Source organism: Phyllostomus discolor, chromosome 10, assembly GCF_004126475.2.
Source record: "Phyllostomus discolor isolate MPI-MPIP mPhyDis1 chromosome 10, mPhyDis1.pri.v3, whole genome shotgun sequence".
Taxonomy (NCBI): domain Eukaryota; kingdom Metazoa; phylum Chordata; class Mammalia; order Chiroptera; family Phyllostomidae; genus Phyllostomus; species Phyllostomus discolor.
Window position 1 is genome coordinate 86,215,228 of NC_040912.2, and position 17,956 is coordinate 86,233,183.

At 54.3% G+C, this 17,956-nt stretch overlaps 1 protein-coding gene across 2 annotated transcripts in view; it reads left to right on the forward strand.

Moving 5' to 3' along the window:
- The first annotated feature begins 3,614 nt into the window (after window positions 1-3,614).
- Window positions 3,615-17,956, forward strand: part of CLCN1 (chloride voltage-gated channel 1) — a 29,674-nt gene continuing 15,332 nt past the window's right edge. The window contains exons 1-12 of one of the 2 annotated variants that reach the window (XM_028525818.2): window positions 4,191-4,370; window positions 5,923-6,043; window positions 6,477-6,608; window positions 7,277-7,405; window positions 7,650-7,783; window positions 9,201-9,278; window positions 10,342-10,420; window positions 15,680-15,805; window positions 16,122-16,206; window positions 16,423-16,524; window positions 16,854-16,938; window positions 17,216-17,365. In XM_028525818.2, coding sequence (XP_028381619.1) covers window positions 4,191-4,370; window positions 5,923-6,043; window positions 6,477-6,608; window positions 7,277-7,405; window positions 7,650-7,783; window positions 9,201-9,278; window positions 10,342-10,420; window positions 15,680-15,805; window positions 16,122-16,206; window positions 16,423-16,524; window positions 16,854-16,938; window positions 17,216-17,365 — 1,401 coding nt within the window. Of the gene's footprint in view, window positions 4,371-5,922; window positions 6,044-6,476; window positions 6,609-7,276; window positions 7,406-7,649; window positions 7,784-9,200; window positions 9,279-10,341; window positions 10,421-15,679; window positions 15,806-16,121; window positions 16,207-16,422; window positions 16,525-16,853; window positions 16,939-17,215; window positions 17,366-17,956 lie in introns of both variants that reach the window. The other variant, XM_036010993.1, reaches the window with a different exon arrangement.

Here is a 17,956-nt window from a genome sequence, read left to right on the forward strand (position 1 = left end):
GAGGATGAGGAGGCTGCTAGAATCCCTTATCTCACATGGTCCAATGTGGATGGAAGGTTTTCTAGGGCGGGCAGCCAGCAAGCAGCCTAGGCAGTGGGCTGTGTGTGCCTTGGGGAATTCTCCAGGGGCAATGCCTAAAGGGCAGACCTGGAGAGGCGAATGCCCTAGGACCACTGTGGCAGGAAGAGCCCCAGGACCCGGGAGGAAGTTGAATGTAGAGAAGGAAGAGCAGGAAGGGGTAAGGGACTAGTGTCTTCCTGAGTCCCTTAGCGCAGAAGCACACCGCCAGGTGGAGATAGGGGACTGGCTGGAGGCCAGCCCTGGGGGCAGCGGGCAGGAGGAGGGGCCTGTGGTTGGCTGTGCCGTGAGAAACCACAGTGGGATCTCCTCAAGGGAGGGAGGGATACGGAGTCTAGGAGAGGCTTAAAAAAGTACTGGAGTGGCAGGAATCAGGTGAGCCCCCATTTGGGGAATAGGAAGGCCCGAGGAGGTGTGATAAATGTGGGAATTACAGAGCAGCATCTGTCTCTGAGCTGGATTCCATGTCCTTCCCACCCCCGCCCTTGAATGAGGGTGTCAGGTTGAATTTCACGGTCTGTGCCCTTCCCCCATGCTCACCTCTGCCAGGGGATTCTTTTCTAAAATTATCTCCTTGAGCTGGGGGCTGCCCCCTGCTGCCTCCTCCAGCCTGCTTCCTCCAACAGGGAAGGGAATGGGAAGAAATGAAGCAAGTGGGTCCTGGGCAAAGGAGGAAGGCCTCTAATTGGGGGTGGAAGTCCCCAGGAGCTACAACTGACAACGGATGGGTGTGTCCAAGGCATGGGGCTTGGAGCCTCCCCACCCTCCCCAGTCACATCCAGCAGTCACTTTCCCATTCTAGAGATGAGGAAAACGAGGCTTGGAGACTTGCAGTTATACAAAGAAGGAGAAAATGACCCTGTTGGTTAGAGCATCATCCTGATATGCCAAGGTTGTGGGTTCCATCCCCGGTCAGGGCACATACAAGAATCAACCAATGAATGCATAACTAAATGGAACAAGTTGATGTTCCTCTCTCTCTCTCTACAATCAATTTAAAACAATTTTGTTAATTTAAAAAAAAGGGGAAAATGTCACTTTAAGGGCATGAACTTGAAATCAAATAGATTTTGAATTCTGGCTCAGCCTTTGAAGAGACCAGAGGCCTTAGCTAAAGCACCGAACCTCACCGAACTTCGGTCTCCCATATCTAAAAATGAGGAAGATTATTTCTACCTTCAAAGGTCCCCGTGAGGACTAGAGGTGATGCTGTACAGCGAATCACATGGTGTGAACACATTAACTCTCTCCCAAAATGAGCTTCAGCGTAATAACCCGAGTTCACATGCCCCGCGGGAGCCAACACCGGGGTCACTTCTTTGCATGCGTTCTTTCATCTCCATCTCCGTGCCCCTCTGAGTCACTGCCTTTCCGAGGACACTGAAGGCAGCATGGGAAGTCATCTGTCACCTTGACTGTGCCCTCTTTGCTTCTGTGACTTTTCTCCTGGCAGGAGATTTTTCTCCCTCCTTACCTTTGGGAGCTATAGATTTTTCCCACTGAGCTGGGAAAATAAACCCGAGACCAAAGACTTTATTATTGTTCCATCTCAGCCCTAGTTAGGGAGAGAAGGGGGCAGAGGGGGGGCGGGGAGTGTATCGTGTTTGAAAAACCAGGAGAGGGAGAAAGAGACCTGCCCAGGCTGTCAGCAGGGCCTCCCAGGGCACGGCAAGGAACCAAGGGTGTTTCAAGGATCTGATGGGCAAGGTCCTGGAATGAGTGGACTAGAAACAACTGCCACGTGGCCTCTTTGACAACCTTCCTTCCCATAGCAAGTCCAGAAGCCTGCAGGCTTTAACCTTTTAGCATCATGGACCCCAGAAGAATATGTACCTTATACAGTGTTTGTATCTCATAGAATACATGCATGCTTATGAATTTGTTTCCAAATTGAGCTTTTCACAGAACTCCCTAGAAATTCAGCTTTGTCCATCCAGACAAGAACCTAAGCACTGTACCCACAGAAGGATGGGTTGGCGAGGGTGGGCAGAGTCTACACTTTATTCTCTTGCAGGACGGTAACCCATGAGATCTCAACTATTTGTAATCCCAAACTCAACGTAATGCTCCTCACATCCCGCGCTAGCAACTGTAGGTGTCCTTGACCTTCCTCATTTCCGAATCTGGTTTTCAGAATTGCAGCTGGTGCTTCTGTTTGGCTTGGTCAAGTGTGAGGGCCACCCCAGCCCCAGGGAGCTAGCCTCCACATCTTGGAGTCCATAACCAGGACCCAACTTTCTCTGGAAGAGTGAAGAAATAGTCATTGCCTTAGATACTTGTTTCTTGGGATTATCAAGACGCTACAGCAACTGGCTACCTTCGGGAGAACCGTACGCCACAAACAGTTGAAAACCTTTCCTGTTTCTGAAGCCCTCTCCCCACCACCCCCCAAAGTATAATTGCACTGTAGCACTGTATTTTTAAAAGATTTTATTTATTTATTTATTTATTTATTATTTTAGAGAGGGAAGGGAGGGGGAGAGAGAGAAAGAGAAACATCAATGTGCAGTTGCTGGGGGCCGTGGCCTGCAACCCAGGCATGTATGCCCTGACTGGGAATCGAACCTGCGACACTTTGGTTGGCAGCCCGTGCTCAATCCACTGAGCTACGCCAGCCAGGAGCTCTGTATTTTCTTAAAGACAGTATTTGTTTCATCTCACACCAACCCCTTAGAACTCTTTGCTTATGTTCTGCCTACAGAGATGGTGGATATCACAGACCCTTCAGTCCCTCAACGGGGCACACGGTCATCTTTGCGGGTGGAGTATAAACCTTCAGGGGTGGAGGATTTGTGTTACAAAGGATACTTTTGATGATTTCCGCCTTCCCACCTGCTGTGGACAGAGCCTAGATCCCAATTTACCTGCAGACCATATATTCAGTGTCCCTGGCCTATAGTGCCTGAACTTGGACTATCCTGGGACAGACCCCACTTGGTGATGGACCCTAAACTACACCCTTGCTCGTGTTTCTAACTTGCTTCTATCATGAGGAGCTCACAGGAGAAAGGATGTCCTAGGAAAATTGGCAAAAGAGAAAAAAAATGTGATGCCAGATAGTTTGTCCTTGGCTGAAAATGACTTACTGACCTGGAGACGAGAAGACTGGCAAAGTGCTTCCCCATCGTCCTTTATATTTGTCCTGAGAAGCGCTCCCCTCTCCTCGCGCCCCTGCCCCTGGCGAACTTCCCCTTTCCTGCTATCTAACCCGGCTAGACAGACCCTCGGGCGCTCCTCGGTCCATACAGAAGAAGTTCAGTCCCTCCCCGTAAATGCGGGCTGCTGGTGCGGCTGACACTTGCCAGTCTGGGAAGTGGGAGAAATACCCGAAGCCTAGGCTCCGCCCCCTTGCTTCCCACAGCATCCCCCCCACCCAGTGGGTGAGAGATCAGGGGTGACAAGGGATGGCGCTGCAGCACGGTGAACAGCCCCCGGCAGACAGAAAAGGCAGAGCTGGAGGAGAAAACGGCACATTGGCTGGGTGGGGAGAGGGGGCCAGACAGGTGAGGCCCACACCTTGGCTGGATCTGCGGCAGGGAAAGATGGCAGAGAGGCGTCAGCTCCTCCCTGAGGCGAGTTACTCTCCAGTGTTTCGGGGCCTTGGAATCACCGTCGGGCATCGGAGCCTCACCTTCCACTTACTGGAGCAGAGATGGGACTTTTTTTTTTTTTTTTTGAGAGATGGGACACTTCCCTGGTATAGATTTAACACGCTCTGGGCACACACAGGTTTGAGAGCACGCTACGCAGTTTTCCTTCCTGGTCTGGGCGATATTTCCAGGGGGACCAGGGGCTTGGGGCTGGGAGCCTCCTAGTGACTCAGGAGGAGGACAGTGCTGCCGCCCAGCTGAGGGAATTCCCTGTGGGGCTGTCCCTCAGGTCGCCACCCCAACCTCCTCCCCAGCCCGCACTGCTCTCACACCTGCTTCGACCCCAAGCAGAGATCAGATGTGGCTGTGTGGGGGGTCATGTGATGGAGAGATAGCTATAAATAGCTGGGGGTGGGCACGCTGCCCCAGACGCCTTGGGGACAGGCAAGAGGACAGGCTTAAGGAGCTGTCCTGGGGGGAGGACGGGGGCAAGCAGGCCAAGGCCTGGCCGGGGGAGGGAGCATGGAGCCGTCTGGGTCCCAGCGGCGTGGGCGCGAACAAAGCTGGTGGGGCAGTGCCCCCCAGTACCAGTACGTGCCCTTCGAACACTGCACCAGCTACGGACTGCCCTCCGAGAACGGGGCCCTCCAGCACAGGCACCGGAAGGATGCAGGCCCCCATCCCAACTCCCACCCCCGCCAGGTAACGTCTTAGGGGGAGGGGACGCTGGGGTGCAGGGGCCAGTGGGGTGAAGGACTGGGGGAAGTTAGGAACTGAGTGAAAAGAAGGAGCAGTGTTGATTTTCTTTTAACTGACCAAGTGCATGGCAATGTGTTCAAAATATGGCGATTGTTAGAAGGGCTGGGCCCAGCTCAGTACCCACACGTCCGTCCTTTTATGTAACCTCTGCTAGCAGATCTCCCCGATCCTATGGGGACGGCAGAGCCACACATGCACCAGGAGCTCGTGCTCATTACATAAGCTCCACGAGTGGTTGGCCGAGGAGCCCACGACTCTGCGCGTGCAAGCTCCCTCACACCCTCGCCCACAGGCAGCACCCTCCACACACCGCCACGTTCTCGTTAACCGAGCCCACACGCCGCTCCCCTTTCAGGCTGGATGCCTCCCTCCCCTCCCCAGCCCTGCTCTGCAGCGGTGCTCAGCCCTGAACCAGCTAGCACGGAGTTTTCTCCTTCCGTGTTTGCTGGGTTTGGGATGGAGTAGCCCTCCTCCTCAAGGGACCCTGGGACCCAAGGGAGAGAGGTGGCCCGTGGAAGGGCGTGCACTGAGTGCCGCGGGTAGGTAGTGCCTGCTCACTGGGTCCCAGGTGGGGCGTGGACGGAAACACGACCTCCCTGGATCACTAACCTCATTCCAGGACATGGAACAGCCGCGAGCAGGGCAATTAGTGTGTGCCTGTCCGCTACTCAGGCTTCAGCTCTGCTGAGCACGTTGTGAAATCAGATCTCTTCTCCTCAGACTCTCCCAGGACCAGCAACAAGGCCTGGCCTGACCCTGGCCCCAGGGGAGGGCGTTGGTGCAGCTCGGGTGGGGCAGGCCAAACGCAGGTAGAGCCCTAGCTCCCTGCCCCCACCTCAAACACACCTGCTCCACCTAGGGGGTGGGAGCAGGCAGCGACCAGGTCTGAGGGCCACTCCTCTGCCCTCCTCACATTTGGGGGAGTATCTAATTACCCTGCTCTGGAAAGAGGGAGATTCCCTTGCCTTCTCGGGACTGGTTCCTGTTTGGGCACACACATCCAGGGAGGGAGGGCTGGGCTTTTTCTATGTTTGGCTGAGCATCTGAGGGGCCGCTGAGGCACAGGGCAGCCAAGAGCCCCCGTGTCAGCATCCCTAGGGGGAAGTCGGGGTGGGAGTGGTCTCGGGATGTTACAGAGACAGGCGGAGACTCAGAGAGCGGAGTGGCAAGGAAAGCTTCTCCTGGACACAGAGGCACAGTTCTTCTGTCTCCACTTCAGAGTAGGAACTGGCCTCCTTGATGAAGGTCGCCATGGACCAAGATGAGTACGGATGGAGAGAGGGTGCGGACGGGCACACAGGTGGAGAGAGGGCAGTGTGCGGATGGACAGTGGGCAGTGGAGGGTGGCGGGGGGCGCCACAGAGAGACCCTCCTCCAGGCCCTCGACACCCAGGATTTTAAGAAGCTGTTTGTTTCTGTGGGGTCTGCGTGCTTCCTTCTGTCCATTCCTTCGGACTCTTTCATAAGGCACCTTTCCCACCCTCCCTCTGTCCAGATTTATGGCCATCACAAGGAGCAATTCTCAGCCAAGGAGCAGGACACGGGGATGCCCAAGCAGATGGGCTCCAGTGCCACCATGGACAGCACAGATGAGGACCACTATTCTAAATGCCAAGGTGACGGGGACAGAGCGGTCAAGGAAGGTGGCACAGGAGGAGGGACAGGGCTCTGGAGAATAACCTGGAGGCCCCACTACATATGTCCCAGCCTCCCCTCTGCACGTGCACCCCAAAGCCCTCCTCCCAGGGTTAAGGAGAGGCATGTCTCCCCAGTTCCTTCGCATCTGGCCTTGTCCCCCACTTTCCCTCCCACCCAGCCCCAAGAAAGGAGGTTTGGAAAGGGAGTCGAGGGTCCAGTAGGGACCTGGCCGTCAGTGCCCCTTCGGAAGGGGCAGCGCTTGGCCGAGGAGGGAAAAGAAACTCGGTGAATGAGACACTCAGACCAGACCCTTCATTACTGAGACACGGAGACGAGCCCTCCCTTCCAGTCCTTGGTCACATACATGGGCAGTGACCCGCTGCCCCCTTCGTTACCCCTGTCTCTCCCCAGACTGCGTCTGCCGCCTGGGACGCATGGTGAGGAGGAAACTGGGGGAAGACTGGATCTTTCTGGTGCTCCTGGGACTGCTTATGGCTCTGGTTAGCTGGAGCATGGATTATGTCAGTGCCAAAACCCTTCAGGGTAGGTTTCGCCCCGCCCTGTCCCCCGGGCCTCTCCCCCACAGGGGGACTGTGTCTAGGGTTTCTGCCCAGGACGAGCGGGGAGTGTTCTGGGAGGGGACATTGCTCAGAGGGGATCAGGCCCAGAGCAAGACCAGACCGGACCAGACCCAGATCCACTGCTCCTGCCCCTTCCACCTGCCACCAACCAAGCTGTGGCTGCCCCTCTATCCCTCACCCCAGTTTTCTCAGGACTTGCCTGGGTCGGGCACCAAACATCCTGGGACCCAGGAGCGCCTCAGTTCCGGGCAAACCGGGGCGGTTGGTCACCGGTGTGGCCTCTAATATCGTGGCCGCAGCCTCAGCGCAACTGTGGCTTGTGGCGGGGCCGCCACCTCCTCCGCATGGTGGGAACTGCAATGGCTCAGAGCATCTCCAGTAACTCAGGTTTCCCACACACGAGTTCCGTAAGAATAGTATCATCTCGTGAGATTCAGTGAGACAGTCCTGGCGAGAGCGTGCCCCTGTGCGGTGGGGCGCGGTGCGGGGTTGCAGTGCAGTGGAGCTAGGCGAGGTTGGATGGGGGCACGGAGGAGTGCGGTGGGGTAGCGGGGTGGGGGGGCGGGATTGGGGGGGATGGCGGCGACCTGCCATCCACACCGCCCTGAGCCCAGGCGTGTGTCCCCGCAGCCTACAAGTGGACCTACTACCAGATGCAGCCCAGCCTGCCGCTGCAGTACCTGATCTGGGTCACCTTCCCACTGATTCTCATCCTCTTCAGCGCCCTCTTCTGCCACCTCATCTCTCCCCAGGCTGTTGGTGAGAACTTCCCCGGAGAGCCTCCCAGGTCCCGTCCTCAGCGTAATCTCATTGTCCCGTGGACCCTTCCACCCGACCTCCTCCCTCCCCCAGCCCTACCGGCAGCCCTCGTCCCTGCTTCGTCACTGTCCTCCCCACCACAGCCCCCTACCTGCCCCCCCTCCCCATGTCCACTGTCTGGGTGGTCATCTCCCTTTTCCCCTCCAGCCTGAACCTGCGCACAATCGTTTTGTTACCCTGTTAGGCTCTGGGATTCCCGAAATGAAGACGATCCTTCGTGGGGTCATCCTGAAGGAGTATCTCACCCTCAAGGCCTTCGTGGCCAAGGTCGTGGCGCTGACTGCGGGGCTGGGCAGTGGCATTCCTGTGGGGAAGGAGGTAGGTGGCCATCCCCGAGGTGTGAGCTGGGCACAGGGTGGCCCTGGGAGCAGACATGGACCTGGGCACAGCGACCAGAGCCAGGGCCGAGGGCATAAGGGAAACCAGGGAGGGCAAGCACCTGCGAGGTCCTCGTCCTGGGCAGAGCAGCGGCACCGTCAGCGCCGGCAGGGCCTTGGAGCAGCCTCCCGACCTGGACACCGTTGACGTTTTGAGCTGGGTGACCTTGGCTTGGGGGTTCAGTCCCGCACCAGGGAGGCTGTTTAGCAGCCTCCCTGGCCTCTGCCTCCTCCATGCCAGCAGCAGCCCCCAGGTGTGACAGCCAGAGTGTCTCCAGACATTACCAAATGTCCCCTGGGGTGGGGGTGGGGATCTGCTGCAGTTGAAGAGACACTCTAGACGGATGCCATTGTTTTTTTGTTTAGGATTTTATTTATTTAATTTTTAGAGAGAGGTGAAGGGAGGGAGAAAGAGAGGGAGAGAAACATTAATACTTGAGAGAAAATCGATTGGCTGCTTCTCACACTCCTCCAACCAGGGACCCGGCCCGAAACCCAGGCATGTGCCCTGACTGGGAATTGAACCAGCAACCTTTCAGTGCGCAGGCCAGTGCCCAACCCACTGAGCCACACCGGCCAGGGCCCGATGCCCTTGTTTTATTTTGTGACAGACAACTGAGACCTAGAAAGAGGCTGTGCTGTCCTCAGGGTTGTGCTCATGTGCCTTCTTGTCCTGCTCCCATTGGCGATAATCCACACAGCAGCCAGGGTCTTCTTCTCAGAGTGGAAGCAGCAACATCTGACCTCTGTGCAAGAACTTCCCTAACGGCTCCCCATTCTTAAAATAAAATCCAGAGCTCTCTCTGGGGCCTCAGAGGCCTGTGGGGGCCTGACTCCTCTCTGTCCCTCTTCTGTCCTCCCAGGCTGCTCCGTACTCCCTGTACTGGGGCATCAAGGCCTTCTCCCTGTCCCTCGACCCTACACGCTTGTCCCCCTCTCAGGGCTCCTGCACTTGCTGTGCCCTCGGCCGAGAACCATCTTCCTCCCGATTCCCACGGGGCTCATGCCTTTGTTTCAACATGACGCTGCTCATTTGTGACCTTGTCCAAACACCGTCTCTGAAAACATCCCCATTCCGCCTCCTCTGGCCCCTCTGTCTTCTGCCCCTTTGCCCTCCCTCCGTTTCTTCCCAGCCCTTGGAATTTTCTGAAATACTAAAATGCCCATCTATCACCTCCCTTTCTCTGTGGGGTGAAGTTCTGTGAGGGCAGGATGTCTGTATCACTCACTTCTGTGTTTCCAGCGCCTAGTGCGGTGCTGCCGGGGGCAGTCAATGCTGGCGCGGCCAATGCCGCCAAAGCTTCCCGTCCGGACCCTGCTCCTGACCCCGCCCCTCCGTCTCCCCGTCTTTCTCCCAGGGCCCCTTTGTCCACATTGCCAGCATCTGTGCGGCCGTCCTCAGCCAGTTCATGTCTGTGCTTTCTGGGGTCCATGAGGTAAGGCTGAGAAAGGAAAACGAGGCGGGGCTGTGTGTGTTCAGGGTGTCGGGAGGGCTGCCTTTGCTCCGGGCTGGCCGCGACGCTGAAACGGAGCATGGCGCTAACCCACGCTCCGCTGTTCTCCACCCCCTCCCCCGTCTGTCCTCGCCACCTGATGCCTCTGTGTAGCCTGTGTCTGTCCAGTAACGCCCCCCTCCTTCTTGCTCTGCACCCCTGCGTTGGAGCCTGCACACGGCCCACTCCTGAGCTAACCTGCCAGTCCACACTCCCCGCCCCCTCCCCCCCACCCGCCATGTCAGTTCCTGTCCACGATTCCCTCCTGTGCTGCCCCCGTCCCCTTCTCGTCCCCAGTTCCTCACCCTGTCTCTCCTACCACGGCCCCTTCACCCCAGCCCTCCACCCTCCTTGTCCTGCGCGCTTCTCTGTTGCAGACCGTGCCTGGGCAGCTTGACCTCCTGGCGCCGGCCTGCGCAGTGGGCGTGGGATGCCGCTTGGCAGCCCCCGTCGGAGGCAAGTCCCACTTCCTCCCACCCGTTTCCTGAGCATGACATGGAAGGGGAGTCTGGGCGGCTGCCACAGCTTCGGGATGGAAAGCGTTGCTCGCTGGAGGGACGGGTCGGTGGGCCTTCAGCCCCTGGGCTCCAGGCACCCACACTTTTCCAGCAAAGGGCTGTATGTTCTCCTGAGGCTGGTGGCTATTTCATGCAGGCTTCCTTGATAGCGCTGTTTGTCTGAAGTCCTTTCCTGGCCCTCTTGCTATTGACACTCCTCTCCCTGATTATGCCCGTCTCCAGTCTCACTCTGGCGATCACTTCTTGGCTTACCTGCCCACCATTTATTTACCTAGCTTTTATTTCATTTTCTGTGTTTGGCCTTGCGCTCTGAGGTCACTTCCTGTCTTGGCCTGGGAATGGCAGGGGGCAGTGGGACCACCACGATGCCCTGTGACTGAAGCCTGTCCTTCCGCCTCATTCCCCACCCTTGCTCGTTCTCCTCCCCTCTCTCTGCCCCCCTCCCTCACCCCTCCCTTCTCTCTCTCCATCTGTCTCTCCCCCAGTAGCAGCCATACTATTACACGGACATGCTGACGGTGGGCTGTGCCGTGGGAGTCGGCTGTTGCTTTGGGACCCCCCTTGGAGGCAAGTGGTTTACCCCTCCTACTCCGGTCCGCTCGCCGGCCTTGCTCCCCAGGCTACTGTCAGCATCCCCAGGTGCGAGGATTACCAGTCGGAACCACGGTGTAAGGAGAATAGCTAACTTCTAGCGGGCGTTTCTTATGAGCACAGGCAATGGCGCAGGCAATGTTCTGAGCTCTTGACGTGCATTCCTGCCAAAAGCCGCGTGAGGCTGAGATTAGAGAGCCGCAAGGAGAGAACAGTGCTTTCCTTGTGTTGGGTGACCGGCCGGTAGGCATGGTCAGAGAAAGCAGTGGTATGTGTTTCTCTGCTCATCATTACCTGTTGTAACCAGACTAACAGCAGAGATTCTATCGGCCAGGCCTTGGGTTCCTTGGTGACAGAAAGGACACCCCGTTGACAAAGAGAGAAGCACAATTTCAGGAAAAAGCATATGGTTCTGAAAGGCACCTGTTGTTAGAGGCATCTTTTCAACTACAAAAATGTGATCAGCGCTTTCATAGAGGAGTCTTCCGGGAGCTAAGATGGCTTGGCCCTGGAATGATAGGGAGGAGCTCTCAGAGTTCATGACGATGTGCCGTGTCCACTCGTCCTGACACGGTGCCAGGGGGCGGCGTGGAAGGAGATGAGGTCAGCAGGCGCCTCGGCTGGCAGCCTGCTTGTCCGTCTGTCGTCAGCTCTTGGCATTAGAGTCATCGGTCCCCGTTGAAGAAGGGTAGTATGTTAGAAATTTTTACAAACGCTACAGTTCACACTTAATGTTTATAGCCACTTTCACCTTTGTTTACTCTTTCACCTGACAAATCCAGAACATCTAAAGGACATTTTTAGATAGGTTACAAAAAAAATGTGTTTTTGTCTGTAGTTAGATTCTTTAAAAGCGAAGAGAATCTGAATTTTCTGCCTAAGGTTGGAATTTCTAGAATGAATGAGGAAGGTTTTTCTTGGCCCCGTGTATGTGGAGTACAGGGAAGACCACAGGAAAGCTACAGGTAAAACACGGCTCTAAAACCTGCAAAAACAAACAAAGCATGACTCTTGACACAAGAAAACGTTCCGCATTGGAAAGTTAAGAGGCCATTGTCAGAATGTTTGTATTAAGTGGCAAATATTAAATGGACTTGCAGATAACGTTACTTGACTGGTATCATTTTATGAACATGGTTTACAAAAGAAAAAATTAGTATTAAAACCATTTATTCACTATCTAGTCAACTCCTAATTCCTTACCCAGTGGAAAGAAATAGACTTCAGCATTCTACCAAAATGACAAACACCTGTTTGCTTCTGTGGCGCGTGCTCTGTGCTGCCCTCAGGGCGCTGTGCCGGGTGGATCCTGTGCTCTGCCTGGGAGCTCACCTTGAAAGACTAGACGGGCAGGCAGGCAAGCAGCCCACCACTCACGGAAGTGTCTTCATGGCAGCCGGGACAAGTGCAGCGGGAGCTTTCTGCTAAGCTGCCTGGGTGTGGGGGCTGAGGGGGTAAGGGACTGGCATTGGAGCTTTACAAAAGAGATAGTGTTTGCCCCCCGGCCAGCTAGCTTAGTTAGAGCTCCGTCCCCATATGCCAAGGTTGCAGGTTTGATTCCCAGTCAAGGCACGTGCATAAATAGGTGGAACAATGAAGCAAGTTTTCTCTCTCTTTTCCCTTCCCTCTCTCCCCATGCTCCACTTCAAATCAATAAATAAAAATAAAAATAAAGAGATACTTAAGGAAGACAGCGAAGGTGGGGTATTCTGGACAGAAGAGACAACATTGCAAGGTCAAGATTTGGGGGCTGTGCCCTCGCCAGGTGGCTCGGTTGGCTAGAACATCACCCCGTACACCAAAAGGTTGTGGGTTGGATTCCAGTCCAGGGCACATACCTGGGTTGTGGGTTCCCTGGTCAGGGTGCAACAGGAGGCAACTGATCGATGTTTCTCTCTCACATGGATGTTTCTCTCTCTCCCCCTCTCTCTCTCTCATCAATTACAAAAACATATCCTCCAGTGAGGATTTTAAAAAAAAGACCCGGGGGCTATAATTATAGTTGGTGAGTATTGCTAAAAGATGCAGGGGGAGGAATAACAGGAAATGAGTCTAGACAGGTAAATGGGACGAGCTCATGAAGGCTCTCGTGAAGTCGCACAAGAAAGTAGATTTTATTTCTTCTCTAGGCTACATGCCCAAATGTGTTTTTTCATGTCCTTTTCTTTTTTGACTTTTTCTTTTTCACAGTTGAAATTCAATATTATATTCATTTCAGGTGTACAGCATAGTGGTTCGACACTTATATAACTTATGAAGTGCTTCCCCACCCAATAAGTCTAGTACCCACCTGACACCCTACATAGTTATTGCAATTATTTTTAACTATATTCCCTATGCTATAATTTACATCCTCATGACTGTTGTGCAACTGCCAATTTGTACTTCTTAACCCCTTCCCCTTTTTACCCAGTCCCCCACGGCCCACTCCTACCTGGCGACCCCACAAAATCCCTTTTGCCAAGGACCTTCTCAGGAGATGCATAGCATCTCCCGGACTTGACTTTGGAAAACGCTGTCCGAGTGCAGGGAAGCCATGGGAGAATTTTGAACAAGGAAGTGACTTGGCCGGCTTGGCATGGTGAGCCAATCCCTTTGATATGTATGTGCAGGATAGAACTGGCCTGTGGATTAACAGGTTTAACCCAAGATTAACAAGGAGACTGCTCTCATTGTCCTGATGCTAGATGACGAGGGACTGGACTGGGCAGAGGCAGAAGAGACGGAGAAGAGGATGACTCACATATATGGGTGATAAACAGTAAAATCGATGCGACCTGGCGATGGGTCCACGTGAGGATGTGGAGGATAAGAGAAAAGGAGGAACCTTGGCTAACTCTCAAGTTCCTAACCAGGAGACAGGTGGCCAGGGGTAATAACCAGAAGAGGGAATCTAGGAAGTAAAACAGGTCTGGGGAGTTGATAGGTTTCGCTTTGCACGTGTGGAATTTGAAGTTTCCCCGTGGCATATCCAAGGGGTATCAAATAGGCGGCTGGGTTGGTGAGGCTGAAGTTCAGGAGCTGGGCTGAAAACACAGCTTTGTTCACCGAGGAGCCTGTGGGGGTAGTTGAATCTAGGGGCAGAAAGGAACTGGAGAGACAGAGTGTATCTGTGAGTAGCAAGAATGGGAGACCAAGAACAAGACCCTGGGGCGGGCAGAGGCAAAGGAGGCAGAGGAGAGGCGAGGAGAGCCCCCAGGGTGGGAGGAGAGGGCGACGGTGCAGAGCTGACGCCATTGGAGCGTCTCCAGAGGCTGTTTGTGTCGATGCAGCCTCGTTTCCTCAGTAGCACATCTTCTGTCTGGCTCGGGCTAATATTAAAATCAGGTCTCGTTCCTGAGGATACAGTGACAGACTGTTAGGGGGAGTGTCCAGGAGCCACATCGTGGGAAAGGAAATCTTGCCCAGGATTTCAAAAAATGGTTGTCAAGTGTTCGTGAGTTGGATAGTTCATACCCAGACAAATCCAAGCCGACTTGGGTTCTACTGCTGCTAAAGGACAGAGACTCCCTCCCCCTGAGTCTCTACCGCATCGAATCCACTTCTGAGAGCGAGAAGGCGCTGCCTCACCTGGTGTGATTCGAGGAGCAGGGGCAGAAAGGTGGTTGGCAACGCTCTGTCTGCCCCAGATTCCTCGTTCCCTCATTCCTGTTTTCTGAAATTCCACCCATCCTATTCTCTTCTGTGCTCTTCCTTCCTTCTCTCCTCCCCAGCCCTCCCCTCCTGTCCTGTCTTTTTCTGTTCATCCATAGAACAGGCATTGAGCCCTGATTATGTACCAGGCACTGTACTAAGTGCTGGGGTCCAGGGTCCTCTCATTCTTAGGGGAAACTCAGAGCTGTAAACTAATAACTCCATCCGAACATGGTAAGTGCCCTGCTAGTGCAAAACTCCAAGAGAACAAGGTGAGGGAGGGACTATTTCTACCTGAGGACAGGGATCGGGGGTGGCTTTCCGAACAAGGTGGCATCTGAGCTGACCCCTAGGAGTCCTCTGCCCAAATGCTATGGCCGCTCCATGAGGGGGTGACCGTCAGGCCACCTTCCGCTTGTTGCAAGGGACTAGTCTACCTGTGGGCTGTCCCCTGTGGAAGACAGGGGCAGGGGTCCTGAGGGACTCGAGAGATGGGACTTTGAGTGTAGAACAGGCAGAAGAAAGGGGCTAGGAGGTGCGATGGCACCCGAAGAGGGAGGCAGGGTGAGGGGGCTGGGTCACAGGGCAGCAGTGGGCCACCATGGACAGCAAGGAGGGGGCGAGCCTCACCCAGTTCATGGTCTTTCTTGGGGTCGGGCCTCTTCTGCGTTCATCTAATTATGGGCTGTATTTCCCGGCGTGCCCTTCCTTGTTTTCCATCGAGGTGAGCCGCAGCTAGGTGTTAGGTGGTTTTCTCATTGAATTTTCATTTTGCGTCTAACATGTTGGGAGATGATTTTCTTCTCATCTCCCGAGTCTTGCTTTCTGTGCCCTTGTTTGTGTTTCTAACTTTATCCCCACCAGCCGTTGCTGTTTTTCTATACTTCCACCTCCTGATTTTCTGTGCCAGCATCTACTCCCAGACACAGCGCTACTTAGGGCTATTAATTAGCTTTCCCTCTACCTCACCCACCCTTTGCAAGCACAGTTATTTTTAACTTCTAGCCTCTTCGTTTTTCCCCTTGTTTTGGTTCTTTTAAGTCAAGTTATTAATTTTTTTAAAATGTGGATGAACGCTCTACTTTCTTTTCTGGGACTGTTGAGTACTGTCAGCTCTTAGGGAGACCTTTCGTATTCGTTTTTCTTGTTTCTTCCTTAGAAAGTTGCCCTGGGTACATGGTACACAGGAGGAAGGAGGAGGGGTCGGAGGGTTGTTAAGGAGAGTCCCTGTGATCTGGAGCCCAGCTCGGCACCTCTGGCGAGCACCTGCTCTGGATGATTTCTCTCTCATAACTTTTATGCACAAAATTGTCATTGGCCCTTCAATCCCTGTGCACATCCGACACTGTGGATCTCACCCAGCCCTACTTTCTAAGAGCATGAGCACCTGATCCTCACATTCTGTGGGCTGAGGGCTGCCCATTTCCCCATTTCCCATCCTTTCTGTATCTTGTTGAACCACATCCCTGGGTTGCAAAAACACTGCCACCATGATTAGGTATATGGTGTAGAGCGTGGACTTGAAGAGGTCCACGGGGCCGGGGTGTGGGAGAGAGCCTGTCTCGTCCGTCCGCACCCGACCCTACGTCTGTGCCCCTGCAGGAGTGCTGTTCAGCATCGAGGTCACGTCTACGTACTTTGCTGTGCACAACTACTGGAGAGGGTTCTTTGCAGCCACGTTCAGCGCCTTTGTCTTCCGAGTTTTGGCCGTGTGGAACAAGGATGCCGGTAACGGGGAGCCCTGGGGTGCAGGCGCCTGAACGGGGAGGCACGCCATGGGGCGTGGAGGGAAGCCCTGTGGGGCAGTGTAGGAGAGGACCCGATGGTGGCTTTATTTGGGAAGTGGACCGAGGATACGGGATGGGGAGATAGGCCATGAGCAGGGGGGCACTGGCTGTGCATACAAAGAAGACACAAAGTAGAAGAGGAGACACTGGGCTTGGAGGGAGAAAGGAGAGGATCCTTAAGGCTGATCACCTCGGGCTCCCTCTCTGGGGCTGTCTGTGACACTCCCCCCATGATCCCGGGCCTTTCCCCCCTGTAGTCACCATCACCGCTCTCTTCAGAACCAACTTCCGGATGGACTTCCCCTTTGACCTGCAGGAACTCCCAGCCTTTGCTGTCATCGGGTCAGTGGGGTCACCTGCCCTGGGCGTGGTGAGGGGGGCGGGTGTGGCTTTGGGTGGAAGGGACCCAAGCTGGGAGGAAGGTGGATGAATTGCAAATTGTCGGGGGGGGGGGGGGGGGCAGTAGGTAGAAAGGGAAGGCAGGCGCCTGGTATTGGTTCCTCCCATGGCTGGGTCCGAGGGATGGGGATGTCATTCCCGTGCAACTTACACCCTCAGGATTTGCTGCGGGCTCCTGGGAGCCGTGTTTGTGTACCTGCACCGTCAAGTCATGCTGGGTGTCCGAAAGCACAAGGCCCTCAGCCAGTTTCTTGCTAAGCAGTGAGTCACCCCCCCCTTCCTTATTCCTTCCCACTTACTTTCTGGTTTCTCCGCAAGTTCCTTTTTTTTTTTTAATCTTTGCGAAAGGCATCGAGTGCCTTTTGGTGGCTTGTGACACAATACAGAAGCCCTGATGCTATATACATAGGGGGCGAGTGGTGTGGTTTCTCTCACTTGTGAAGACAGCACTTCGGTGGAGAGAATGCTCTGTGTTTGAGGAACCGAAACTACTGTGGACCACAGGAAGCTTCAGCTTGCCAGGGTTTGGTGTGGTGTCCACTGTGCGAGGGGTTAAATTCAGAGGGTCATTCATCCTGTTTCTTTTTCAGCCGCCTGCTGTATCCTGGAATTGTCACCTTTGTCATCGCCTCGTTCACCTTTCCACCAGGAGTGGGTCAATTCATGGCTGGAGAGGTCAGCTGCAAGGGAGCCTCAGGGTGGGGTCAGGTCACGGAGCACATTGACCCCCTGGGGACTAAGCCAAGACTGGGCCGTGTGGAGAAGGGGAAGTAGCACAGATGTCCCTGGGGCTTCTGAGCCGTATGACCTTGTGGCCAGGGATACAATCTGTCCCTGAGAAAAGGGCAGAAGGGACCCCTGAAAAGTGAGCCTGGGAATCAGCTCTCTACAAAGAGGAAGCACCAAGTGTCCCGGGAGAACCACCCCCCCCTTTCGCTTCCTCCTCTCGCAGTTGATGCCTCGGGAAGCCATCAGCACCCTGTTTGACAACAACACGTGGGTAAAACACATAGGTGACCCCAAAAGCCTGGGCCAGTCAGCGGTGTGGATCCACCCACAGGTCAACGTTGTCATCATCATTCTCCTCTTCTTCATCATGAAGGTACCTCTCCACTCTCAAAGCTTCTGTTCGTTTTCTGCCTAGGAGCCCAGGGTTTGCACGAGGTGAGGGAGGGCGAAACTCCATCTGTTGCTCGTCCAACCCGAAGGGAAGTAGCTTGGAAACCATAGCACAGCCTACTCGTGAATGAAAGTGAATCAATATCTAGGTGAATCGCCCCGTTCATGTCACCTTAGTGATGTTGCCACAATTCTTACAACCTTTCCAAAGGTTCTGCTTGCTAAATTATTAAGCCACCACAGCAGCCAAATAAACAAGGACAAGATGGAGTTCAGCAAAATAGATAGCTTTGTAGAAACCTCAGATAAATTAATTGAATCGCCCCACATATTAGATAATTAGGCACTCCATTCTCCGTGTATCTATTTTTAGCTGATTCGCATATCCATGTCCCCCCAGTCTAGCATGTAATCTCGTTTCTAGAATTGCAAAACAGATCAAATACTTAAATCAGTTTTATTAGTGACTATAAACAATTTTTTATAAATGTTATTACTCTGTTAGCTAGTGAGGGTTCACTTTCTTCTAACTCCATTTAGGAAACAAAAGCCGATTTCTTTTCCTCTTGGTTCA